Source organism: Puma concolor, chromosome A2 (assembly GCF_028749965.1).
Source record: "Puma concolor isolate L17-30 chromosome A2, mPumCon1.1.hap2, whole genome shotgun sequence".
In the NCBI taxonomy this organism is placed as follows: Eukaryota; Metazoa; Chordata; class Mammalia; order Carnivora; family Felidae; genus Puma; species Puma concolor.
In genome coordinates, this window is record NC_141668.1 from 23,613,512 (window position 1) to 23,641,026 (window position 27,515).

The 27,515-nt window shown below is 42.0% G+C and overlaps 1 protein-coding gene and 1 long non-coding RNA gene across 2 annotated transcripts; one reads left to right on the top strand and one right to left on the bottom strand.

The window, feature by feature from the left end:
* Positions 1-1,096: 1,096 nt before the first annotated feature.
* LOC147583062 (uncharacterized) lies at positions 1,097-6,858 on the bottom strand. The gene is made up of 2 exons (XR_015244994.1): positions 6,672-6,858; positions 1,097-1,615 (listed from the first exon to the last, which is right to left on the bottom strand). It is a non-coding gene; the product is annotated as an uncharacterized LOC147583062 (long non-coding RNA).
* Positions 6,822-26,790, top strand: ZC3HC1 (zinc finger C3HC-type containing 1). The gene is made up of 10 exons (XM_025929756.2): positions 6,822-7,003; positions 8,513-8,624; positions 12,991-13,141; positions 13,681-13,764; positions 19,389-19,516; positions 20,905-21,059; positions 22,084-22,327; positions 23,148-23,360; positions 24,027-24,233; positions 26,361-26,790. Exons 1-10 carry the CDS (start codon positions 6,858-6,860, stop codon positions 26,427-26,429), a joined length of 1,509 nt encoding a protein of 502 aa, XP_025785541.1. The 5' UTR covers positions 6,822-6,857; the 3' UTR covers positions 26,430-26,790.
* The last annotated feature ends 725 nt before the right edge of the window (positions 26,791-27,515 follow it).

Genomic DNA, 27,515 nt, shown 5'->3' on the forward strand with positions numbered 1-27,515 from the left:
TATTTAATTTAGAAGTTTATTCTGATTTTGTTTTTAAAGCACTATAAGCATATATAAGAAGCTTATAAATAATGTATGCATTGAACTTCTGATAAAAATAACATGTCAACATTGAAGAGGAGGTTTTCTTCTGTGTAAAACAGGATGAATAAAATCAAAAGGTAGAATGAACATTAATCATTTTAAGACATACTGTTCTACCAAATGCTCCTTCTTGCTTAAGATAGATTTAATTGAGTTTGTCACGCGAAACCAATATAATCCTAATTAATATACCACCTCTAGAGTTGTAAGAAACAGGTGTAAACCATACAGTATAATACAAATGTGAGGGATTTCCTACGTAACGTAGATTCTTTTTTTTTTTAAGTTTATTTATTTCGAGAGAGACAGCCCACGTGGGGGACACAGAGAGAGGGATAGAGAGAGAATGCCAAGCAGGCTTTGCACTGTCAGTGCAGAGCCTGATGCAGAGCTTGAACCCACGAAACTGTAAGATCATGACCTGAGCCGAAACCAAGAGCTGGATGCTTAACCGACTGAGTCACCCAGGCACCCTACACAAAGTAGATTCTTAAAAAATGCTTTTTAATTAGTCAGATGGGAGAGGTGAAATAAGATAAAAATACATAAAGTTGTAACAGTCCCAAGATTGGTCCAATAGCCACATGGAAAATGATTTTGAGTCTTTATATCAAACTCTGATTTGTAAAATAATGAATACATCCTTACTGCATAAACTGTAAATAGAAGATATAGAAAAAGTGAAACTCTCCCATTCACTTGCTACCCAATCCTACTCTCCACCCCCAAAAGACCATTAATGGTTTGATGTCTATTCTTCCAGATCTTTTTTTTTTAAGTTTATTTTTATTTATTTTGAGAGACAGAGTCACACACACAGAGAGAGAGAGAGAGAGAGCATGAGCAGGAAAGGGGAGAAGAGAGAGAATCCCAAGCAGGAGCCCAACATGGGGCTTGATCTCACAACTGTGATATCATGACCCGAGCTGAAATCAAGACTTGGATGTTGGGGGCGTCTGAACTGGTTAAGTGTCCAACTCTTTTTTTTTTTTTAATATTTATTTATTTTGGGGGGTGGGGGGAGACACAGAATTTGAAGCAGATTCCAGGATCTGAGCTGTCAGCACAGAGCCCAATGTGGGAATTGAACTCGTGAACTGCCAGATCATGACCTAAGGCAAAGCCGGACGCTTAAGGGACTGAGCCACCCAGGCACCCCAAGCATCCAACTCTTGATCTCGGCTCAGGTCATGATCTCATGGTTCGTGAGTTCGAGCCCAACATGGGGCTCTGAGCTGACAGCACGGACCTGCTTGGGATTCTCTGTTCCCCCACTCCCCACTCTCTCTCCCAAAAATAAAAAAACATTAAAAAAAAAAGAGTTCGATGCTTAACTGAGCCACCCAGATGCCCCTCCAGATCTTTTACACACACATGCAGGTATTCTATTTTAGTTTGTTACACAGATGGGATTACACGGTGTATTCTGCAGGCAGTTTTTGTTCTTCTATACAATATGTCTTGGGCACATTCTTACTAGTTTTTAACAGGATTTCGTTATTCTTTTTTAACCTGCAGACATTCTTCTGTCCTTTGGTGGAAACAGTAAGAGTGAAGATCTCTTAGTCCCAAAACAGCACGTTGTCTTTTAGGATGTAAATTTACAAACACAGCAAAAAGCAAATGAAAAGATGTAAAGAAATCCAAGGGCACTCCAAATAAATTCAAGCAAAGTTGGAATTGCTTTCAGCACCTGAATAATCTTTCACACCGAAAAACAAACAAAGGAATAGGATTTGGGAGGGAGGATTCCTCTAAATGGGAAAGATAATTTGTCAAGGTCTGGGTGGATCTGGGAATACCTTTATCCATGCTGCATGGTGGGCTGAAAAACTCCACTGACTTTCATTTCCCCTGAGAGATTTCACAAGACTATGTTCTTGTTTCTCCATGCAAATTTCACTGCTTAAATCAAGGATTCTGAAACTCTTTTAGCCTGGTAAGGCCTATGGATATTTTTTTCAGAATAATCTTTTTAATGCATAAAATAAAATGTATAAAATTACCAAGGAGACTAATTATATCAAAATATTAAAAGAATTAATTTTTTGATATAGTAAATCATATGCCTCTTATACTAACACGTGAAATAACAAAGTTGAGTGGGAGTCTCCATAACTACTATATTTAAAACGGTATAAACAATATTTTAAGGTACTTGCAGTAACTCTAGTGGTATATGACAATATCTGGATTTCTATGGGTGACAAAGTGACAGTACAATTAATACTACTGTGGTTTGAACAGCTGATGGGAATTAAGGACGTATTTACTGTGATGAGCACAGGGTATTTTATGGAAGTGTGGAATGACTATATTTTACACCTGAAAATAATATTACACTGTATGTTAACTGGAATTTAAATAAAATTTTAAAAAAAGAAAAGAAAAAAATACGACTGTAGTTTATTGCCTACATTTCTATTGACAGAAATGTTAAATTTCAGTTAGGGGATTGTGAAAGTCATGGGACTTTTTCCCCTATTAGTTTCCTTGGTGCATTGGCTTGCTTGGGCTGCCATTACAACATCCCACTTAGTAGGTGGCTTAAACAATGGAAATGTATTTTCCCGCAATTCTGGAGGCTAGAGGTCTGAGACCAAGGTGTCAGCAGGACTGGTTCCTTCTGGAGGTTCTGGGGGAGAATCTGTTTCATGTCCCTTTCCTAGTTTCTGGTGGTTTCTGGCAATCCTTGGGATTCCTTGGCTCGTAGCTACATCACTCCCATCTTGTGACATGATGCATTCCCTGTGCATCTCTGTGTCCAAATTTCCCTCTTTCTATAAGGACACCAGTCATTTTGGATTAGGGCCCACTCAAATCCAGTGTGACCTCATCTTAATTTAATTGCATTTACAAAGACCTCATTTCCAAATAAGGTCATATTCATAGGTTCTAGGGAGACATAACTTTTGGTGGGGGGGGTGGGGGACACTATTCAACCCAGTATACTATCCAAGTTCACATTCCCTGGTTTAAGTGGAATCAGTACGAAGTCTGAAAGAGAGAAATGATGAAAAATGCTAATGGTTATTGTGTTGAAGAGTGAAATTATGGATTGTTTTCTCCTTATCTCTAATTTTAGAAAGTTCTAGAATATGACTTTATTACTTTCAGAGTAAAAAATAAAGAAATTATGACATGTTATTGATTTTAATCATTAGCAACTTTTTAGATAATAAAAGTTCTTTGAATTTGGCCTTAGATAATTTTATTGGCATAAAGGCAAAGGGACCTGGATGGGTAAAAGGCTCCTGCTTTTATATATCTGTGAGGTTATAGATTAGCCAGAAAAGTTTCTCTCGAGGAAAAATGTACAGTCATGTTTAATTCTTTTAGTATAAAAAGAACATGTACAATGTCTCATAGACTTAAGGAATCCTTGGATAAATACAAACTATAAATACCATATAATGAAGAAATTAAAAAACACTAGTAAACATGCCTCATTAAAAAGAGGTATGGACCCTATGTTTGTGGCCAATTTTAGACAAGGGTGCCAAGTACATTTAATGCAGAAATAACAGTCTTAACAAATGGTGCTCGAACCACTAGATTTCCACACACTAAAGAATCAAGCTGGACCTCTTTCCTCAGACCATATATAAAAATAAATCTAAAATGAATCAATGCCCCGAACATAAGTGCTAGAACCATAAAAGTATTAGAAGAAAAACATAGAGGTGAATCTTCACGATCTTGGATTTGGCAAGGGATTCTTAGATATGACACCAAAAGCATAAGTAACAAATGATAAAACAGAAAAATTGGATCTCAACAAAATTTAAAACTTACACATCAAGGGACATTATCCAGAAAGTGAAAGACAACCTACAGAATAGGAGAACGTATCGGCAAAGCATGTATCTGAGAAGAGTTTAATGTCACGAATACATAAAGAATTCCTAAAACTCAACAAAAAGACAACCCAGTTGAAAAATGGGCAAAGGGTCTGAATAGACACTTCTCCAAATAAGAACGGTCAATAACCACATGAAAAGATACTTGGGGCACCAGAGCGGCTCAGTCGGTTAAGTGTCCCGACTTCAGCTCAGGTCATGATCTCACGGGGTTCGTGAGTTCGAGCCCCACGTCAGGCTCTGTGTTGACAGCTAGAAGCCTGGAGGCTGCCTCGGATTCTGTGTCTCCCTCTCTCTCTCTCTGCTACCTGCCCCCCCCCCCCCGCCGCCTTCCTGATTTGCCCTCTGTCTCTCTCCCTCTCTCTAAAATAAATAAACATTAAAAAAAATTTTAAAAGATGCTCACCACTATGATTAAGGAAATGCAAATCAAGAGCACAAAAGATGGCACGTCACATTACCTAGGTTAGCTAACATAAAAAAGATAGACAATAAGCGTTGACAGGAATGTGCAGAGATTAGAACCCTCATACACCGCTAATGGGATTGTCAAATGGTACAGCCACCTTGGAAAAGTTTAAGAGTTTCCAAAATGTTAGAGTTACCAGCTGACTCAAATTTTACTCCTTGATATATACCCTAGAGAAATGAAAACCTATGTCCACACAAAAACTGGGACACAAATATCTACAACAGCATTATTCGTAACAGTCAAAAAATGTAAACAACGCAAACGTCCATCAACGGGGAATGGAAAAACAAAATAAGGCATCCATCCGTACAATGGAATATTATCCAGTCATTAAAAAAACGAGGTACTAATACAAGCTGCAGCATGAATGAACCGTGAAGACATTATACGAAAAGCCACATGTCGGGGCACCTGCCTGACTCATTCGGTGGAGCGTGCAACTCTTGATCTCGGCATTGTAGGTTTGAGGTCCATGTTGGGTGTAGAGATCACTTAAAAAAAAATCTCTGAAATACATATTGTATGACTCCATTTATATGAAATGCCCAGCGAAAGCAAATCCATAATGACCAAAAAAAAAAAATAGATTAGTGGTTACCTGGGGCTGGGGGAAGGGAGGAATAGGGAATAACTGCTAATGAGTATGAGGATCCTTCATGGAGTGATGAAATGTTCTGGAATTAGATGGTGGTGATGGTTGCACAGCTCTGTGAGTATACTAAAAACCATGTTATGTTATGTAAGTTACATATCAATAAAAAGTAGCCCATAAGAAATAAAAAATGTTTGATAAATGTATACCCACTTAAAAACTTAGTCATGTTTTATAGAAATTAAATTTTCACTGAAAACGTCAATCTTGCTGTTGGACACATCTTTGTACTTTATGAAAGAATTGTACTTAGCAAACATAGTATATTTGACTCATTCTTAAGAGGTCCAACACGGCATAAAAAGCTTACTTACATAAATTTTTGTATATTCTCACATTTAAAAAACCACACATACACACAGGGGTGCCTGGCTGGCTCAGTCGGAAGAGCATGCGACTCTTGATCTGGGGGTTGTGAGTTCAAGCCCCATGTTGGGTATAGAGATTACTAAAATATAAATAAATAAACAACACCCCACACATACAATAAAGACAGTCTGACAGCTGGAGCTATCAGCAGAACTGTCTGCTTCCCTGGGATAAACAAAGTGGATAAATTGACCCTGAGAGTGAGATTAGCATGCCAGAGGGTTTGGGAGAGGGCATTTGGGATTAACACCATGGAAAGGAGGGGAAGGAAGCAGGATAGGGCAGGGAAGAAGCTGGACTGCCATGAAGTCTCAAGGTTGGCCCCAGGGGACCCTACAGGAAACTCCAAAGCTGGATGGCCCTTTAGCATTGTCCTGAGTTGGGACAAGGATGCTGGGCCTTTTATATCCCCTTCTTGATTAGTCCCTGGATGCAGATTCCCTGGGGAAGGCAAATGGCTCTTTTCATTCAAGTAACTCCTCCAGGAACTGACAGCTGAGGGAAGGGCTTCCTGCTGGTGGTACTCCCAGGAGCTAGGAGATTTAGTTTATTCCTAAAGGGGGCCCTCGGTGGTGCAACACTGCCTCCACAACCCTATGCTAAAGGTGGTCCCACTTTCATCTCGGCCTATTGCTCAGTCACAAGTCTTTTTTGCCAGTTGATCGGATGAGACAAACTCCTTCCAATCTGATCTCTTTCCCCCAATCACATCTATTTTAGCTCCAGCACCTGATTGTCCCGGGACAATTTACAGACTAAATTGGGTCCCTAGTACTTAGTACGTCTTCGGAGCATTTCTAATCATAATCTCAAAACTACAGGAAAACGTATTTGTTGAATGTCTAACTTCACTAACACCTGTCTCCTTTGTTCGCTGTTTGACAGCGTTGACAACGCCTAGGACGGCGTCAGTAGGGCACACTCAATAAATACTTGTTAGACAAAGGAGGGAGGGTGCTCAGTGCCAATGCCACAGACACTCGCTCTCTCTCTCTCTTAGAAACCCACTGTAACTCGGTTTCTAAGAAAAGTTCGAAATGCTTTACTCTCAAGAAACGGTCGCCATTTCTTCCCTTGTAAAAACACGGAACTCAGGAAGGCCCTATCAGTTAATTAATTTAAGACTCAACCTGGCTCCCCATCCCTGTCGAATTTGCAGAAACACCGCTCCAAACACCCCACATCATAAGCCTCAACCTAGGCTTAAACACTAGGAGCTCCCAAGGCGGTTTACCTCGTTCTGTAATGAGGGTTTACCTCGCTCTAAGATGGCCACGAAGGGGTGGGCCCCGCGGTCAGATTCTGCGAGTTGCGTGGGCAAACGGGCCGGACCGCGCCTCCAGAGGAGGATCTTAACCGCGCAGAACGGAAGTTCCTGAGCCTTCAAGCCCGCGGGGAAGCAAGTCGGCAACGGACCAAGATGGCGGCGCCCAGTGAGGGGCAGGCGTTTGCCGCGGGGGTTGAAAAGAATTGGGGTGCGGTTATTCGCTCCCCAGAAGGGACGCCCCAAAAAGTCAGGCAGCTGATAGATGAGGGGATTGCTCCAGAAGAAGGAGGCACCGAAGCGTGAGTTCACGAGTCCACCCTGGGTCCTGCGCCGGCGGATTGGAGAGGGTTTGGGGAACGCGGGCCCGGGGCGCGGGGGTGGGGGGAATCCTCTGGGTCGGCACTTTTGTCTGTAGGGTTGGCAACGTCCCGGGATCTGAAAGAGACCGGGTTTACTACGTTTACTCGGTTTTAGTCTCGGGATGTACTGGTTTCAGCACCACGGGCGGCATTTTGCTATAAAACGGGTTGCGGGCGGAAGGGAAAAAAAGGCGACTGCTAACTGAATATGCACCTGACATCTGTTAGTGGGGTTTCTTAATCTTTTTTGAGCCTTAGACACCTTTGGCAGCCTGGCAAAGCTTATGAATCCCTTCTCAGAATATTTTTAAATGCATAAAATAAAGTGCATAGCAACATAAAGGGGACCAATTACTTTAGAATGCGGTTATCAAGATAGTAAAAGAAAAAAAGTGCAGTAACATGCTTCATTACTGGCAAGTTAAGTAATCTCTAGTAATAAGTCTATTATTTACCATAATTTTGAAGTAATCATGGGCATAAGTTATATTTCACAACATGTTCAACAACCGTAATGTGACAAAATGCCTGTGTTTTCCACTGGTGACAAATTCATAAGTACTGCTGATGCTACTATGTTTTGTGAGGGGTTTTTTAGTACCTTCATTCGTATTTGAAAGAAGTGCTGAATTTCAGCTAGAGGTTAATAAAATAAACGTCGCTTTTTTCTCATCCAAGTTTATGGATCCTCTGAATTTCTTTCAAGAACTGCACCTCCCTGAGGCTGGCTCTCTGAGAAAGATTCCTAGAATGAGTTTATATCTTTCGAGTTATAATAGCTGCTGTCATCCTGTTTTTATTAAGATGATTTCTGTCCTCAAGGATTCCTCCCTCTACCCCTTCCAGGTGCTGTTGAAATGCCTTTCACTAAAAATAGATAATTGTATTGTTGGGTTTTTTCCTCCCGGAATTTTTTTCATGAAATTGCCCAAAGGTCTTTACTTTGATTTGAATTCTGAAACTCTGGTTTGGGAGAGTGGGTATCAATGGTCGACTCAGGTAGAAACCTATCAAAATTATTTTTCTCTGTGTTTAAAGGAGTTCGATTTGTAAGATGGCTTAAATTTATAATGCATAGAAGCTTTGACTCTCATTTTGTGTTTACTAAAGTTGTGTGAAATACTGTTGGAGAACAGTAAGTGAGCTAGAAGTTCTCCGGTATAGGATTAGTGGAGCACCGTGGAGGTAGAAATGACTTGAAACTTAGATATGAACGAACGGTAAAGAAATTTGAATGCCAGACTGACGAATTTGGATTCTATTTAATAATTATTGTGAACCTAATTAATAATTTTAAGCAGAGGAATGACATTACTGAAATGATTTTTAGAAAGGTTAAAATCCAGCGTGGCATGATTGACGCTGTGATGTGCCGAGAAGCGAGATGCAAAATGTTTAGGGAAAGTGATGCTGTGAAAGATTTCTGAGAGTTCTGCCACTTTATTTTAGGAAGGACACATCTGCCACATTCCAGTCAGTTAATGGGTCACCCCAAGCGGAACAGCCGCCATTGGAATCTACAAGCAAAGAAGCCTTCTTTAGCAGGGTGGAAACATTTTCTATATCCTTCTTTATTAGTTCATGTGAGTTGCACTTTCCGCTCCTGGAACGAGGAATAACAGCACTTATTTTGATGTTGTAAATTTAAGAATTAAACTTGGGGGGAAAAAAAGAATTAAACTTGGTAAGATATTTTATAGGAAAATTAGCATCATAAAATGTTATTCCTCAAAGGGATATTTGAGATGATCTGGCCTTTGCTTTTTGTTGTTTTGTTAACTATTTTGAGAGAGAGAGAGAGAGAGAGAGAGACAACCCCAAGCAGACTCTGCACTGTCAGTGCAGAGCCCAATATGGGGCTCCAACTCTCGAACCTCGAGATTATGACCTGAGCCGAATTCAAGAGTCAAATGCTCAACCAACTTAGCCACCCAGGTGCCTCTGACCTTTTCTTTTTGCAGAAGAAAACACTAAGAGCTTGAGAGGAAAAGGAATAGTAACTAACATTTGTATGTGGTGTGTTTTCATGTATATTATCACATTCAGTCTTCACCTTAAACCCGTGAAAATAGGTATCATTATTATACTCATTTACAGAAGAGGAAACAGTTTCAGGTAGGTTATGTGACTTGCCTTTGATCAGCCTGCTAGCTAATGGCAGAGCCAGGATTATAGCATGAGGCTATGTATACTACACTTCCTGTCTCTTTCTGGATTTTCCCCTATATATTAGTTATCTGTTGTATAGCAAATTACACTAAAACTTAGTGGCTGAAAACAACAAACATGGGGCATGCCTGGGTGGCTCAGTAGGTTAAGCATCCGACTTCAGGTTAGGTCATGATCTCATGATTCATGAGTTTGAGCCCCCCCCCCCCATTGGGCTCCCTGCTGTCAGCACAGAGCCAGCTTTGGATCCTCTGCCTCCCTCTCTCTCTGCCACTTTCCCGCTCACTCACCCTCTCTCAAAAATAAATAAACATTTAAAAAAACCACATTTTTTGTCACAATTTCTGTGGGTCAGGAATCTGGGCATGGCTTACTTGGGTCCTGTGGCTCAGGGTTCCTCACAGGCTGCAGTCATCTCCAGGCTCCGCTAAGAAAAGATGCATTTCCAAGCTCACCCACGAGCTACTGGATTGAGGGCTTCAGCTCTGTAGTGGCTCTCGGGTAGAGACCTCCCTGTGTACCTTGCAGCATGGGCCTATTGACAGGGACAGTTCACAAAACGTGGCAGCTGGCTTCCATCGGAGTGTGCAAGTGAAAGAGAGCAAGACAGAAGCTAAACTCTTTTTGTAACCTAATCTCACAGGTGACATCCCATCACTTGTGCCCTTTTCTATTCACTAGAGTGATTTTTTAAAAATATAAAACGATTACAGACTTGCAGAAAGGTTGCACAGGTTACAAAGAACTTCCTTTCTAAGCTACCTTTAAGTAAGTTGCCAAAGTGATACCTCATTACCCCCAGATATTTCCTACACACCAGGACTTTTTTCCTATGTAACTGCAATGCAGCCATCAAAATCAGGAAATTTCACATAATAAATTACTGTCATTCAACCCTCAGACCCCAGTCATTTCATCAGTTGTTGTAATAATATTCTTTTTTTTTTCTTTTTAAGTTTAAATATTTTGAGAGAGAGAGAAAGAAAGTGAGCAGGGGAGAGGCAGAGAGAGAGAGGGAGAGAGAGTCCCAAGCAGGCTCTGTGCTTTGCTGTCAGCACAGAGCCCAATGTGGGGCTCAAACTCACGAACTATGAGATCATGACCTGAGCCAGAATCAAGAGTCGGATGCTCAACTAATTAAGCTACCCAAGTACCCCCTAATAATATTCTTTATAGCGAAAGGATCCAGTTGAGATTCTTGTTTTTCCTTGAATTTCATGATCGTGATACTTTTGAAGATTACAGGCCAGTAGTTTTGTAGAGAGTACCTCAATTCACATCCATCTGATGTTTCCTTATAGTTAGATTCAAGTAGCTTAGGAATATCACAGAATGGTGCTGTGTTCTCACTGTATCCTGTCAGGTGGCACATGAATTTGATTTATCCCTTTCCTGGTGATAATCACTTTGATCACTTGATTAGGGAGCGTCTGCCCATCTTTGCCCGTCTTTTCCATTGTAACACTTCTTCTTTTGTAATTAAAAAGTGTGGTGGGGGGGCGGGGGGGGGGGGGCGCACCTCTGAGGCTCAGGTCGTGATCTCGCAGTTCGTGTGTTCAAGCCCCGAGTTGGGCCCTGTGCTGACAGCTGGGAGCCTAGAGCATGATTCAGATTCTGTCTCCCTCTCTCTCTGCCACTACCCTGCTCTAGCTCTCTCTCTCTCTCTCTCTCTCTCTCTCTCTCTCTCTCTCTCTCAAAAATAAACAAACATTTAAAAAAAGTGTTTTGTGCAGAGGTGCTTTGAAAATATACAAATATCCCATTCTTCATCAAACTTTATGTAATTCATTTATTTGTAGCAGCATGGGCTGCTTTTTCAGTGGATTTTAATCTGTTACTATCATTATATGTTTTGATATTACACTTATCCCTGATTTGGTGAGTGGGGGCCCTGTAGAGATTCTCTTTACACTCCACTTGACTCCCAACACCTCAAGGTGCAGCCCCTCTTTACCCAACTTGGGTTCTGACACCCTGTGCTGAACTGCCTCCCTCACCCTCCTGGCTGTTCTCCTTGCTCACCACCTGATGGCTCTCGGACTAAATTTCTCAGGAAGAGGAAGGTATTTTAATCATCTACTGCCGTACCTTGGACTAATTCCTCATTTTCTGCAAAGGAACCTTGTCCTTTGTTCTTTTTTGTTTTCATTGGATATAAATTGACCACCGCTTTGGGTATGATAATCATTTCTTTCACTTAGCCAGTTAAGTAATTCTGTTACTTTTATTTTAGGTGATGCCAACTCCTTTAACATCTGTATCTAAATTCTGTTTTCTAGGCTTCAGTCCTTCTTTTGCTAATATTAGAATGTTTTCAAATTCCTGTATCCCTTATAAAAATATAGAAGTTTCCTGCATCTTCTTTCATGTGTTGTGTGTGTGTGTGTGTGCTCTGTAAAATAGAGCTCTTTAGGTAAAATGTTGAGTATTGAGTTTTAAAGATCAATAAATGTTTTAGGACATTTTCCCAAGCGCATACTTCTAGATGCTCTGGGTACTCTCAGCCTGTTTAACACACATAGACTACGTGCACACATTAGTTCATAATAATCAAATTTTGGGCAGGGGAAATAATGAAGAATATTATCATTATTAATTTTACTGACTATTCTTTAGAACGTAAAAACAAACATGGTAAAATAAAAGAGCATAGATGAGTGGCAGAAAATATTTCTGCTTGTTTGACTTTTACCATCCTTATTGCTGAGGGATATCCCTGTACTTTTAGAAGTGTTTTTAAATCTCTAGTGTTTCACAATAAGCGAAAGGGAATGGCTTCTGTATTCCACCCCACAACCATTAATAACATCAACATTTTATTTATTTATTTATTTATTTATTTATTTTTAATTTTTTTTTTTTAACATTTATTTATTTTTGAGACAGAGCATGAACAGGGGAGGGGCAGAGAGAGGGAGACACAGAATCTGAAGCAGGCTCCAGGCTCTGAGCTGTCAGCACAGAGCCCGACGCGGGGCTAGAACTCACGGACCACGAGATCATGGCCTGAATCGAAGTCGGCCGCTTAACCGACTGAACCACCCAGGCGCCCCAGCATCAACATTTTAAACATGTAGAATACATCGGGCTTTGTAGAGGAAAAGTTCAAAATTTTTTCCCTCTGGTTATTACTCAAATGACTTCCGTTGTTCTGTGAAGTATGTGCCTGTGCTTTAAAAAAAAATTTTTTTTAACATTTATTTATTTTTGAGAGACAAAGCACAAGCAGGGGAGGGGCAGAGAGAGAGAGAGGGAGACACAGAATCTGAAGCAGGCTCCAGGCTCTAAGCTGTCAGCTCAGAGCCTGACGTGAGGCATGAATCCATGAGCCATGAGGTCATGACCTGAGCTGAAGTCAGAGGCTTAACCAACTGAGCCACCCAGGCGCCCTGCCTGTGCTTTAAAAATAGTTTTTCAGGGTGCCTGCATGGTTCAGTCGGTTGAGCATCCAACTCTTGATTTCAGCTCAGATCATGATCCCAGGTTTTGGAATCGAGCCCCATGTCAGCCTCTGTACTGAGCATGGAGCCTGCTTGGGATATTTCTCTCTCTCTCTCTCTCTCTCTCTCTCTCTCTCTCTCTCTCTCAAAATAATAAAAAATAAAAAAGGAAAAATTAGTTTTCCAAACTTTCCTTACTTGCTTTTCCTCTTAATCTAACGTGTTTATTCCTATGTATGTAAAGAATGAGTTAAAGTTTTCATTTCTGACTTACTCATCTTAATATACTTGCAGCATTGTTTCACTTAACATGAATACTCTCTGAAATGGGCAGGTAAGCCCTCTGAGCTGTCTCCACTTGTCTGTGCAAAGTACGGCTGGGTCACAGTTGAATGTGATATGCTCAAGTGTTCCAGCTGTCAGGCTTTTCTCTGTGCCAGTTTACAACCAGCTTTTGATTTTGACAGATGTAAGTATAAAGTACAAATTACATTTTCCTCCATTTTCAAAGATATATTAGACTGGTTTTCTAAGAAGATCAGTCACTTGTGTTTGATCAAAGAATGTGTACTGTTACATATAGCAAGGCGAATCTGTGATTGTCTTTGTCCTAATTATTAGCTTCAGTTACTACTGTTTTTTAAAACTAAGCTACTTTAGAGTGAACCTGACTTTCTGTATTCTGGGAAACTAACAGCAGAGTATATTTACTTTATGGTTTCAAAATTTATACTTAGGCAAAGAGACAAGGCACTTCTATGAAGCCTTGTGCTTTAGAACGCCCTGCCTTATAAGATACGTAATACTGTTACTGACCTTAAGATCTTGATTTAGAACTTGTTTTCTGAAAAATATTAAGATGATGCAGTTGCTAGTATTTTCATATCTTCTAAAATTATCTTAGTCATTTTTATTTTTAATTCTATCCACACTCTTAAAGGTTCTTAGTCATTAGATTTTGAATCCCTATAGTGTTTTCTAAGGCACTGCTGCCTGTATTGGTTTCAGATAAGGACCGATGTGCTGAGCTGAAGAAAGCCTTGTGCACCGCCCATGAGAAGTTCTGTTTCTGGCCAGACAGCCCCTCCCCAGGTACTTATTTCCAAGATTTCCCATTGACCATCCCTTCTTGGTTGTTGCATTTCTAATATTGTCTGTTTCTTTGTGAAAATCTAGTCTTTGAAGTTTCATTTTTTTCCTTTCTATTTGGGTTTTTAAAGAAGAATTTACATTCATTTACTTGTTAGGTTATTACTTAACTTTATTAAGGGCATTTGACAGCTTAGCCATGCATACATTATCCCATTTAATTCTCACAGGGGCCCTGGGAGGTAGATTACCAACACAGTTTTTTAAGTGAGGAAACAGAATCAGAGATCTTTTTTCCTAACGTTTTTATTTTTGTTTTATTATTTTATTTTCTAATTTGAGAGCACGCACATGCAAGTAAGGGAGAGGGGTGGAGGGAGGGAGGGAGAGAGAGAGAGAGAGAATTAAAAAAAAAAAAAAAGAGGCTCAATGTAGAGCCTGACACGGGGCTCGATCCCACGAACCTGGGATCATGACCCAAGCTGAAATCAAGAGTCAGTCACTCAACTAACTGAGCCACCCCGGCACCCAGAATCAGAAATCTTAAAACCAACTGGTGAGGAGGCAAAACTGTGGTTTTATCTGCTTTCAAACTCTCTGCTTTGCCCCCCATAGCAAGCAGTCCCATGTTCTCCCCAGGCTTCCTTTGGTGCACTAACCGTGGCAGTTAAATGGAGTTGGGGTTCGGTTCCTAAAACCAACTCACGGGAAGCCAAATGAGAGTGATTACAAATGTATAATTTGTCCGAGTGAAGTGACACAATATAAACAACAGCATTGAAGCCAAAGCCCTCTCTTGAATCCGGTGAATTTGTGATTGTCTTCACTTGAGTTATTGACTTTAATCATTACTTTTTTAAAAAACTAGGCTACTTTAGAGTGAATCTGACTATGTGTTCTGGGAAACTAACAGCAGGATATGTTTACTTTATGGTTCCAAAATTTATACTTAGGCAAAGAGACAGGAATTTTATGAAGCCTCATACTCTAGAATGCCCTGCCTTATAAAATACATGATAGCTCCTTGGTTACTGGTCTTAGGATCTTGATTTAGAACTTGTTTTGTGAAAAATATTAAGGTGATGCAGTTGCTAATATTTTCATATTTTTTTAATTCAATTTTTTTTTAACGTTTATTTATTTTTGAGACAGAGGCAGAGCACAAGCAAGGTGTGGGGGACAGAGAAAGAGAGGGAGGCACAGAATCCAAAGTAGGCTCTAGACTCCGAGCTCTTAGCTCAGAGCCTGACACAGGGCTCATGCGGGGCTGATGCGGGGCTCGAACTCACAAACTGTGAGATCACGACCTGAGCCGAAGTCAGATGCTCAATGTACTCAGCCACCCAGGCATCCCAATATTTTCATGTCTTTTAAAGTTCTTTTAGTTCTTTTTCTTTTTAATTGTATCTATACTCTTTTTTTTTTTTTTTTTAAAGTAGGTTCCATGCCCAATGTGGGGCTTGAACTCATGACCCTGTGATCAAGAGCCGTGTGTTCTACCAACTGAGCCAGCCAGGTGCCCCAATAGTATCTTGGACTCTTAAAGACTCTTAAGTGTTGTATGCACAAAATGCTTCAGAATGAGGGAGCCCAAAATGTAGTCACAAGTGGGAGTTTTAAATATTTTACTGGTCACATGGGCATATTCCTGCTGAGTGAGTAACTTCTACAGCAGAGCCTTCTGGAGGGCTCACCAAGACCAGGTGCAAAACTTAATGCTTGACCAGACATTAGTGCCAAAAAGTAGGTATACTTTTTATTATTTCAGTAGGACAACTCAGGCTAATTCCAGGGTCACTGACACCTGGGAATATTCCATGAATAACCACTAAGAAGAAAAAAAAATAGATTGAAAATGTTCATAGAGTGCCATCTACTGATAGATGAACAGGTGCTAGAAAGGGACTATTAGGAAATGATTTTTTAAACATTTTTTACGTTTTTATTTATTTTGAGAGAGCGAGTGAGCAGGGGAGGGGCAGGGAGAATCCCAAGCAGGCTCCGCTCCTGATGCAGGGCTTGAACCCACAGACTGTGAGACTGTGACCTGAGCCGAAAGGAAGAGTAAGATGCTTAACCGACTGAGCCACCCAGGTGCCCCAAGAAATAACAGGTTTTTTTTTAAACTTTTTTTTAAAAAAAAACATTGATTTATTGTTGAGAGACAAAGACAGAGCATGAGCAGGGGAGGGGCAGAGAGAGAGGGAGACACAGAATCCGAAGCAGGCTTCAGACTCTGAGCTGTCAGCACAGAGCCCGACGTGGGGTTTGAACCCATGAACCGGGAGATCGTGACCTGAGCCGAAGTCGGACGCTCAACCAGCTGAGCCACCCAGGCACCCCAAGAAATAACATTTAAAAAAAAATTTTTTTTTAACGTTTATTTGTTACCGAGAGATGGAGAGAGACAGAGCATGAGCAGGGGAGGGGTAGAGAGAGGGGGAGACACAGAATCCGAAGTAGGCTCCAGGCTCTGAGCTGTCAGCACAGAGCCTGATGCGGGGCTCGAACTCACAAACTGCGAGATCATGACCTGAGCTGCAGTCGGTCGCTTAACCAACTGACCACTCAGGTGACCCAAGAAATAACATTGTAAAGTGAAGGTCATGGTAACAGAAGTTTCTGCTGTTGGCCCAGCTATTTCTCTGGATAGTACAACCACATTCGCTCCTTGAGGATGTGAATCGTCTCTCCGTGTGCCCTGTCCAGGTTTCTAGGATCTGCCCAGGACCCTGCTGGTGGTTCCTGCCTCTTGGTACTACACACACTCAGCTTTCTTGGTCCTATTCATAACTTCAGCTGCCACCTACTTGCATACCTTTAACTCCTATCCAGACCTCTCTTTTGAGCTTGACTCATTTCCAGCTGCCTTCTAAACATTTCCATGGAATATCTGCTGCAGACCTGGAATTCAACATATACAAAACTGAATGCTTCATTTTATACCTAGAACTTGCTTCTCATCTTCTATGTTCTCCATCTTGGTAAATGGTACTGACACCCACCCCCCCACCCCCCCACCAGTTGTCCTAGCCAGAAACCTGGAAGTCACCTTAGATGCTCTTCCCTGTTGTCACCACCTGGTCCTATCCATCCTACCTCCCAAATCTGAAATGTGACCTTTCAGTTATATCATCCCTTGGTTTGGTTCTTTCACGTTCAAGAGACTTTAGTGTGAAGAAAGGAACACCGACAACTATCTGTACTTTTAGTGCTTTTATTTATTAAGCATATCTAATAAATACAGTTTTGTAGGTAATTTTTTTTCTAACATTTACCAGTATTTACAAACAAAACTAAATCCCTTTAAACATTTCAAATTATAATAATTATAATTACTAATTTACTAGACTGATTATTTTGAACATATCAAACACTGAAGTAGACCAAATACTCACATGTTAGTTATAAAACATATTTTAATTCATGTTAAAACATTTACATGATGGGTTTAATTTCTTCTGTTTACTCTTTTGCCTTCATCAATTTTTACTAGTATTTTCTTAGAATTGTAGGGATCAGACCAAACCCTAAATTGGAAGGTGATCAGAAGGACATTGGGATCTGTTTTTTTCTCCTAAGTTTTGTCAAACCTGAGCCACTGGTCATCAGAACATGTTTTATTTTTATTGTTAAACCTCGCTTGATTTTGTAAAGTCCATACCTTTTTTGTTGATCTTAGTTTTTTATAATCAGACATTCCTTGTAAAATGATACATCTTTTTAAATTGATGGTTGGGGTGCCTGGGTGGCTTGGTCGGTTAAGCGTCCGACTTCGGCTCAGGTCATGATCTCACGGTCCGTGAGTTCGAGCCCCGTGTCGGGCTCTGTGCTGACAGCTCAGAGCCTGGAGCCTGTTTCAGATTCTGTGTCTCCCTCTCTCTCTGCCCCTTCCCTGTTCATGCTCTGTCTCTCTCTGTCTCAAAAATAAATAAACGTTAAAAATTTTTTAAAAAAAATAAAAATAAAAATAAATTGATGGCATATATTTTTGACATATTTGGTTACTGGCAACAAGTTTAAATAGTTTGATAATATTTAATAATATTAGAGACCAAAATCTGGTTGTTAATGATACAATAAATGGCGGACAAAAGTGCTCTTGTTAACTATTTTTGTATCTCTCTCTTTTTTTTTTTTAAGTTTTTATTTATTATTTATTTTGACAGAGGGTGGGGTGGGAGAGAGAAAATCCCACGCAGGCTCTGCACTTTCAGCACACAGCCCAACGTGGAGCTTGAACTCATGAACCGTGAAATCACGACCTGAGCCAAAATCGAGAGTCAGACACTCAACCAACTGAGCCACCCAGGTGCCCCTGTACCTCTTAGTAATAAAACTGGAAAAGAGATTTTTTTCTTTCTTTTTTTTTTTTTTTTAAATGTTTATTTTTGAGAGAGAGACGTTACCCAGGGGAGAAGCAGAGAGAGAGGGAGACAGAGGATCCAAAGCAGGTTCTGTACTGCCAGCACAAAGCCTGATGCGGGGCTCGAACTCACAAACTGAGATCATGACCTGAGCCAAAGTTGGACGCTTAACTGACTGAGCCACCTGGATGCCCTTTTCTTTTCTTTTTTCTGTTTCTGTTTATTTATTTTTTTGAGAGAGCAGGAGCACGCATATATGTGGGCAAGCAGGGCAGGGGCAGAGGGCGAGTGAGAGAATCTTAAGCAGCCTCCGTGCCCAGCTCAGAGTCTGACCCAGCACAGAGCCCCACATGGAGCTCGATCTCACAGCTGTGAGATCGTTGACCTGAGCCAGAATCAAGATTTGGACCCTTAACTGAGTGAGCCACCCAGAACCGCCCCCCCCCTGCCATTTTTTAAACAGCCTTATTGAGGAATAATTGACATAAAACGTGCATATTTAGGTATACGGTTTGGTAAGTTGTGACATACTTGTGGGCTTGTGAAACCATCACTGCTAGATTTCTATTTAACATCAGGAGTTGATATCATTATCCCAATTTAACACTATATATTACTATGCCCTATTTTTCTTACAGTATGAAGTGTCATTGATCATTAAGAGTTTTATAACATGGATGCTCCTTCTCTCCATCTTTATGCCACCAGTATCTTGCAGGGATTATTACCTTAGGTCACTTTAATGTCTGCTAAGCTTATTTTTTTTTTTTGTATCCCAGCTGGCCCTTTATGATCTCTACTCTAAACTACTGCATATTATCTATAATATCACTTCCTCCTTTAAAAAAATCTTTTTGGTAATTTCTTTTCACATACGTTAGTAAAATCATGGTCTCGTTACTCTCTACACTTCAACCCCATCTCCTACTACTTTCCCCACAGGCGCACTGGGTTCCAGTCCCGTGAAACTGTTGAGAAACTCCGCACCTGTCCCATCCTTTGGGCCTTTGCTTTTGCACACTGTTGTTGGTCTCAAATTCAGCTTAGACCTGACTGCTTCTGAGAAACCTTTCTCGAGAAATCTACTTTTTTACACATATTCACAAAAAGCATCACAGCTCTGTCAAAAAAAGTCAATAATTCTTAATATCTTCAAGTGCTTGATCAGTTTTATCAGTACCTGTCCCCTGTCGTTCCGTACACGTCTTTGACTTTTTACCATTTACACCAATATGATCTTCCAGTTTACCTTGTCCGCAGATCGATTTGGGATGTTGCCGTTGGATGAGCCTGCTGTTCTTGTTAGCGAATTCCTAGATCGTTTTCAAAGCCTTTGTCACTTGGACCTTCAGCTTCCTTCCCTGAGGCCAGAGGACTTGAAAACTATGGTGAGTTTTCCTTAGCGAGCCTACAGCGGTCTTCAGTTGTCACTAGCACTTGTACGTGAAGCATTTCCTTAAATGACCAGAGGATTCAGATTGCTGTGAAGAGAGCTAGTTGTTTGCCCCTCAACTGGACTTTTTCAGTCTCTGCTAGAAGGGCAGCTATTGACAGTTAAGTAAATGGTTCCCTCAAAACTTCTAGATATTCTTTAAGTGGCATACATTCAATTTTATCTTGAGTTGTTACTTAAGCTATTTAACAGAAGATACTGAAATGTGACTTCATATGGTTTATTGCTTATCATTTCCCAAAGAAAATACTCCAGGAGAAGTTATAAACTCCCTTCTCCCCTGTGAGTAGAAATTAGAAATGCTCTGCCCTATCTTTAGTGTCCCTATCTAGTGTCCTGTTTCATCACCCTGCACACACTCTGGAGACAAGCTTTACTGTAGGAAATAGTAGCTATTATTTTGCTTCTTCAAGTTGCGAGGCCATTTGGATTTTAACTGAAGTGTTACCCTCTGTGCCTATTATAAATGTCCCTTGTCCCTAGCCAAGGCAGCTTTTTTGTTCACCTTGTCAGTTCTTTATTATTCTTAGTACAAAAATAAAGACCTTGGTAAGTTCTCATTTTGTCAAGAAGTAAATTTAGTGTCAGGTCAAGATATAAATAGTAATCTGTTTTTCCTATTTTGGTTTGAAGTGTACAGGTTTGAGAGAAAATCCGCAATTGGTAAATATCTTTTTTTGCGAGAGAGAGTACACGTGCAGGGGAAGGGCAGAGAGAGAGGGAGAAAGAGAATCCCAAGGAGGCTTCTCACTGTCAGCGCAGAACCCAATCTCCCCAATGGTCAGATCATGATCTGAGCTGAAATCAAGAGTCAGGTGCTTAAAGGACTGAGCCACCAAGGCACTCTTGTAAATTGATTTTTTTTAAGTTAATTTATTTATTTTGAGAGAGCAAGGTGGGGGAGGGGCTGAAAGGAGAGAGAGAATCCCAAGCAGGCTCCTCACGTCAGCTTGGAGCCCAACAGGGAACTCAGTCCCTTGAATCGTGAAATCATGATCTAAGCCAAAATCAAGACTTGGGCGCCCAACTGACCGAGCTACCCATGTGCCCCTGCAATTGGTAAATTGAAAACAAATTAGTACTAAGAAAAGATTTAGTAGTTCTAGGAAAACTGCTACCTTTCTCAGTCAGTAGATTCAGAGCAATTCAGAAAGGTTTGTAATACCTTAACCCTGTCCTGGAAGTAAGCCTTCCGTAATGAAGAGAATTGTCTTCGTGTTTGGCACTTCTTTCATGATTTTTGCGTTGTACCATCTAAGTACATCATTATATGTCATTTTTGTGGTTGGACGTTTAATTTAAGGAACCTTGGTTCCTTTATAGTGCTTGACAGAAGACAAGATCAGTCTTCTCCTGCACCTGCTTGAAGACGAACTTGATCACCGAACGGATGAGAGAAAAGCTGTAAGCAAATTAGGCTCAGACATCCAAGTCCACGTCACTGCCTGTGTCCTCTCTCTCTGCGGCTGGGCATGCAGGTCAGTCAGTGAATTTGCAGGGTGACATGAACTTTGACATCGTCATACACTGGTTTACATCAGTCACTGATAGTATTTGTAGATCACCTGGTGTTTTCCTGTCAGAAAAGCAGACAAAGAAAACCTAAGAGGGTGGTGAGGGGATGATAAGAATCAGTAACAGTTCCAGAATTAGAACGCGGGAATTCTTGGACACACCTGAACTTTGGTTTTTTTGGGTTTTTTTTACTATCGCTTCCCACCTGGGAATTTGTGCTCCTGTAAGCAGTGAAGCTCCTTTCTGTTTATAGAAAGGAAGAAAAATCAGTTGAGTTCATAAAAACTACCAAAGGAAACGTCAGCCAGAGTCCTCTGAGCCTCCATGTTGGTATTTCTCTTCCAGCTGCTCAATTTAGCATAGACTCCCTCTGAGATAGAAAACTGTTGGAACTGGGACGGCTGGCTCAGTCGGTAGAGCATTCAACTCTTGATCTCAGGATTATGAGTTCCAGCCCTGTTAGGTATAGAGATAACTTAAAAATAAAATATTAAAAAACTAAAAAACTGTTTGAACCAATCTTGATTTACCTTAACTACGCATTCTTTGATAGATCAAGGGATATTTTTTATTTAAGGTTTGTTTGTTTATTTTAAAGTTTATTTAAGTTATCTCTACACCCACTGTGGGGCTTGAACTCAAGACCCTGAGATCAAAAATTACATGCTCTTCTGACTGAACCAGCCAGGTGCCCCAGGAATATTTTCATTTAAAAAGAACAGAAGAAACGTATAAAATAACCTTTAATGTAGTCTTGCCTTCGAGATGACACCAAGACCATTAGATCTTTCTGTAGGAACTTTGTGAGTGACACTGGAGTTGGGGTCCTGAGATCAGAGGACAGGGGCCTCGAGATGCCATGATTCCCAATCCACTGGACTGTTCCAGAGACTTATTTGATGAGATAAAGCATTCTCACAAATGATTACACTTAGTCCCTTGGAAGTGTTACCTTTTGAGAAAACTCTCTTTTCTGTTCCTACCTAGTTCTTCTCTGGAACCCATGCAGCTCTCCTTGATAAGCTGTTCACAGTGTACGAGGAAGGTGGGGCTCTGGGGCTTCCAGCAGATGGAGTCTTCCATGACTGAACTGGATGCATCGTTTGGCCTGACCAGCTCCCCCATCCAAGGCCCTGAGGGGCGGGCAGAGCGCTTCCCTCTGGTGCCTGAATCTCCTCGGAGGATGATGACTCGGAGTCAGGATGCCACATTTTCCCCTGGCTCCGAGCAGGTATAGACTTACTTGGCTTGTTGGGGTGGCCTTTTTAAAAGCGGCATTCTCGGGGGCGCCTCGGTGGCTCAGACCAACTTGAGCGTCTGACTTCGGCTCAGGTCATGATCTCAGGATTCATGAGTTCGAGCCCCGCATCAGGCTCTGTGCTGACAGCTCAGAGCCTGGAGCCTGCTTCCGATTCTGTGTCTCCCTCTCTCTCTGCCCCTCCTCTGCTCGTGCTCTGTCTCTCAAAAATAAAAAAACATTTAAAATAATAAAGCAAGTAAGCAAGCGTTCTTGGGGTGCCTGGATGTCTCAGTTGGTTAAGCTTCCGACTCTTGGTTTTGGCTCAGGTCATGTTCTCAGTGGTTCTTGAGACCAAGCCCCACGTCAAGCTCTGTTCTGACAGCGAGGAACCTGCTTGGGATTCTCTCCTGCTCTTTCTCTGCCTCTCCCCCTGCTCATGCATGCTTTCTCTCTCACACTTTCTCAAAATAAATAAATGAACATTAAAAAAAAAAAAAAAAAAAGCATTCTTGCCAAAAGTGTTGTGGTGGAAAAGCTGGAGATTAACTTAGGTGGGGAAGCTTTAGTTCTGACCACAGTGATCAAAATACCGCGTGTTTTTATTCAGCAGTTGCAACACAGAAGCTAAATTCATGATTTTGTATAAAAATCGATTATTTTTTGAAGAGTTTAGATATGTCGACAGTTCAGAAAGTAAATTCTCACAGTTTAAACTGTGAAGTATTTGTTTGCACCTGCTTCTAGAAATACGTCTTCTGACCATAGTCATTTCCATCATTGGTGTACTTCTCCTCCCTCTTCTTTCCTTCAGGCTGAAAGGAGCCCAGGCCCTGTCGTCTCCCGAACTCGGAGCTGGGACTCTTCTAGTCCCGTTGACCGTCCTGAGCCAGAGGCTGCTAGCCCCACCACCAGAACTCGTCCTGTAACCCGAAGTATGGGAACAGGAGACGGCGCTGGCCTGGAAGTGCCGTCTAGCCCTCTCCGGAGAGCCAAACGGGCTCGCCTCTGCTCTTCTAGCAGCTCGGTGAGTCCACCTGCGTGTAGAGGTCATGGAGCGCAGACAGCACGCCAGACCCTCACCGCGTAGTACAGAGAAGCAGGTGTGGTCCTGTGGCTGTGAGAAGACAATGTGAGGAAGTTTCAAGATGGGATAGTTGGGTGACCAAAAGGAAAAAACTTGAAGAGGTTTGTCATTTCAGTTCTTTGGAATGGATTCTGCAGAGGTAGTAACTATTTCACGCACGTGGGGCTGGCAGGGGGATGGGAGGACATACCTGATCAGGTGCTGTTGATTTAACACAAAGGGAATGAAAGAATTTGGAAAGAGAGTGGGCACTACATAGGCAGTGTTCAAATTTGTTTTTTAAAGTGTATTTATTTTGAGAGAGAGCATGAGCTGGGGAGGGACAGAGAGTGAGGGAGACAGGATCCCAAGCAGGCTCTGCACTGACAGCAGCAAGCCTGATGCGGGGCTTGAACTCATGAACCGTGAGATCGCGACCTGAGCCAAAGTCAGATGCTTAACCAGCTGAGCCACCCAGGTGCCCTGACATAGGCAGTGTTTAAAGGAGACATCAAATTGGAAATGCGGGCAGTTGTGAGATTCTGAACTGGACAAGTCACAGCAGTGCCTCTCTGGATTGACGTGGCCTCTGCCCTTCATCAGCACTGTTTCTTTTCCTCCTCTCAGGACACATCTTCCCGAAGCTTCTTTGATCCCACCTCTCAGCACAGAGACTGGTGCCCTTGGGTGAATGTCACATTTGGCCAGGATACCAGGGAGGATGGCAGAACTGAGGCAGATGCCAGTGCCGCGGCAGAGCCAGGCTGGAAGGCCGTGCTGAACATCCTCTTGGCCCACAAGCAGTCCAGCCAGCCAGCTGACACAGACTCCATGGTGAGATAAGCCGTTGCCTCTGTGTGTGCAGCACTCGCTGTTTATGGGATGAGGAACAGGGGCTGGTCCTATAATTAGCACCCTGCCTGCCCTCAGCTCTCATAAGTCAGGTTAGACTGAGTCCGGGTTCGTCCAGGAGAACAGGCGTGGAACTGATTCAGTCTTCCTGCAGTTTAGCATTTGGCATTCCATCAAATTCTGGTAAATTCTTTGTCTTCTCAACTAAAGTGATTCAAAGTAGAAAAGGAATACAGAACCAGAACTAGATGATGAGGCAGCTGTTCCGGCCTCCTGTTGCACAACAGCTGCTTTTTCTATCAGTTGCTGTCACTTGCATTTGGAGCCTGGCCAGTTAGCTTAGCCCTCTGAGTACTGTGCCCTGACCCCAAGATTGCGATTTCATTCCTCACAGTGGGCACGTTACTTGGCTCTGTTCCACAGCCCCAGACTTGTGCCCTGAGCCTCAGCAAGCCACGGCAGTAGTGACTGCTGCTACCTGCACATGTGGGTAAATGCAAATCCATCGTGACAGCTGAGAAGACGGGTCACGTGTTTACTGTGTGTAAAGGATGGAAGTGATAGGAGGGTAAGCATTAAGGAATCACGGAAACTGGGTTCTCTTTCCTTTGCTGGCTCATTTCCAAATTTGCCTCTTAGCACGGTGTAGATAGAATAATTTCTGATTTCCGTAACCTCCAAGGACAAAGTAAAATAATACTTGCCGGTACACGTTTAAAGGAAGTGGTCCCAGGTTCGTGGCTCAACAGGATCATGGGATTCTACTGGGGACAACGATAGCGAGCCCGAGAATGTACATCTGTACCCTTTAAATACACAAATGAAGGCTTTCCAGGTTTTTCCGCAGGAAGAAAATCTACGTTTTTCTAATTTAAAACCTTTGAAAATACATCAAGCTATCTGAAGACAAATGTCTGCACGTAAATTCTTCTGCCTAGATCTTCATGAAATAGTGTACTGGAAGTTTTTATTGACTCCCCTCTGTCACTGTCTTACTAACAAGAAATCCCACAGGGTTTTTACGGGGTTTTTTGTTTTTGTAGTGGGAAAAGTTGGCCTCATAATTGACCCTGGTTTCCAGGACCTTTAAGATCCTTTTTGGTGCTTTGTCTTTTAACCTTCCCACAGCTGCTGTGACTGGGAAGTTCAGAGCTTAATGAGGCTACACAAAGGATCCTCACGTTAGAAAAAAGCTTATGTTGTTTTTCAACTTAAGTTCCTTTTAACGTTGTCGCCGTATTAACTAAATTCTCCTTGGTCGTTAGTAAGAGCTCAAACTCCCCCCACCCTCACCTCCCACCCCGGGACTTTTACTTTATTGAAACATTCATCCACAAAGAGGATGAGAAAACAGTGAAAATGTCATCTGATGTCAGAAACTGGAGATAACTTTATGGATTATCTGCTAGATTATTATTTATGTTCTCATTGAGACCCTGTGCTCTTTATTGTGCCTCTCAAAGGCTGAGAGATCAGCGTGTTCTGATTCACTGAGAACTTTTATCTTTTAGTGAATTGTTTTGTCTCCCTGTAACACCATTTCTCAGAATCTCAGATCACTTCACAGGCATGATCAAGTGGCGGTGAGAGTCTTCCTATTATTAGCTCTGCTGGCTAAAAATGAAGCTGAGAAGGCCAGGGTCATAGTTTAAGCTCTAAAGAGTCATTTATTTTACTCCTTGGCCTTGAATTATACTGTTAACCCCAGTGAAGCATCACATGAATGTGAATCTTTGTTCACAAGAAATAACGAACTAGGGCCAATTCGGAAACCGGTGGATATGTGCACTGCACTAATGGTGGGTCAGGAGTGTCAGCCTCACAAAGATGAGGACAGATGAGGATACTTGGAGGGAGGACATGAGCCATGTGTTAGAGGCTCAGAGTATGTTAGCAGTCTTGTGACAGAACGCAGATTTTTAGTCTGGTTTTAGGTGTGTGTTATGTATACAATATAAAGTAATACGAAATACAAAATGGGTTTTATTCAATTCTAGATGTACCTAGATCCCTGTGGGAGGAATTTATAGACGAAGCCTTGACGCCGTTACCCGTCTTTCATCTCTATAAAAGAATTTAATCTCTAACAATGAGCTTTTCTACCTATAGAGTCTCTCTGAGAAATCAAGGAAGGTATTCCGAATATTCCGGCAGTGGGAATCCTTATGCTCATCCTGAAGATATTCCAGCCCTTCCTGGAGAGAAGCGGAATGAGTGACTTGGAGAAGCAAGAGTCTGAATTCCCTTTTGGGCGGCGGATTTCTCCATCCCGGTTTAACCACAAGGATCCCCCATCTTTGTAAAAGGCAGTGTCACTGTCTGCCGTCTGCCTGAGGGGAAGCCTGTTTCCGTGCCGGGATTGGACAGGTGAAGTACGCCAAGCCTGGCTCTGTTAAGGGAGTGCGGGGTTGTTAAACTAGATGGAGGACCGAGCACTTGAGCTCTTCTGGTGTCTGTCAGTATGGGCTGGTGTTGTGAAGACTCTTGTGTCCCAGGAATGTGACAGAATGTGTTAATAAAATGCTTATTAGGATTCTTACTGCCGGCGAGTTGTGTTCCTCCTTGCCTCTGGGCTGTTATAAACAAGGCAGACACTGAGCACATGTCAGTGGAGCAGTAGGCAGAATCAAAATTTTCGTTTTCAGATTGGCCGCAAAGCCTGAAATTTGCTTGTGATTCTCATCAAAGAGGTATTTCTTTTTTTGTTGTTGTTTAATTTTTTATTTTTTTTAAATTTTTAAAATTTTTTTAACACTTGATTTATTTTTGAGACAGGGAGAGACAGAGCATGAACAGGGGAGGGTCAGAGAGAGGGAGACACAGAATCTGAAACAGGCTCCAGGGTCTGAGCTGGCAGCACAGAGCCTGACGCAGGGCTCGAACTCACGGACCGTGAAATCATGACCTGAGCCGAAGTCAGCCGCTTAACCGACTGAGCCACCCAGGCGCCCCTCAAAGAGGTATTTCTGAACCAGAGAGTGTTCGTTATGTCACCGGGAGATCTCCTGATGTGTTACAGTGAATGGTAGTCTGTTCGTGTTCTCTGTTCACTTTGACAACAATAGGCAAGGTGAGGGAGGAAGGTCCTTCAGGAGAGACACCCTCTCCACATGCCTTCCGGTACATGGCTCCCCCCGAGGGGGACTCCCCCAGGCTCCTTCACTGCTGCTGGTGAGCATCAGTCTCTGTGGTGAAGATTGACCCTGACCTGCCCCGTCTAAATAAGACTGCTCCCTGATAAAGGAACCGTGAAAGCTGATAAAG

What these genes read in the sequence shown, in the direction of transcription:
- ZC3HC1 (XM_025929756.2), top strand. Translation starts at nt 6,858, where the DNA reads ATGGCGGCGCCCAGTGAGGGGCAGGCGTTTGCCGCGGGGGTTGAAAAG. An exon ending in AGCTTTTGATTTTGACAGAT is followed by an intron (nt 13,142 to 13,680) that starts GTAAGTATAAAG and finishes TATTGGTTTCAG; the next exon opens with ATAAGGACCGATGTGCTGAG. An exon ending in GCCAGACAGCCCCTCCCCAG is followed by an intron (nt 13,765 to 19,388) that starts GTACTTATTTCC and finishes CCTTGTCCGCAG; the next exon opens with ATCGATTTGGGATGTTGCCG.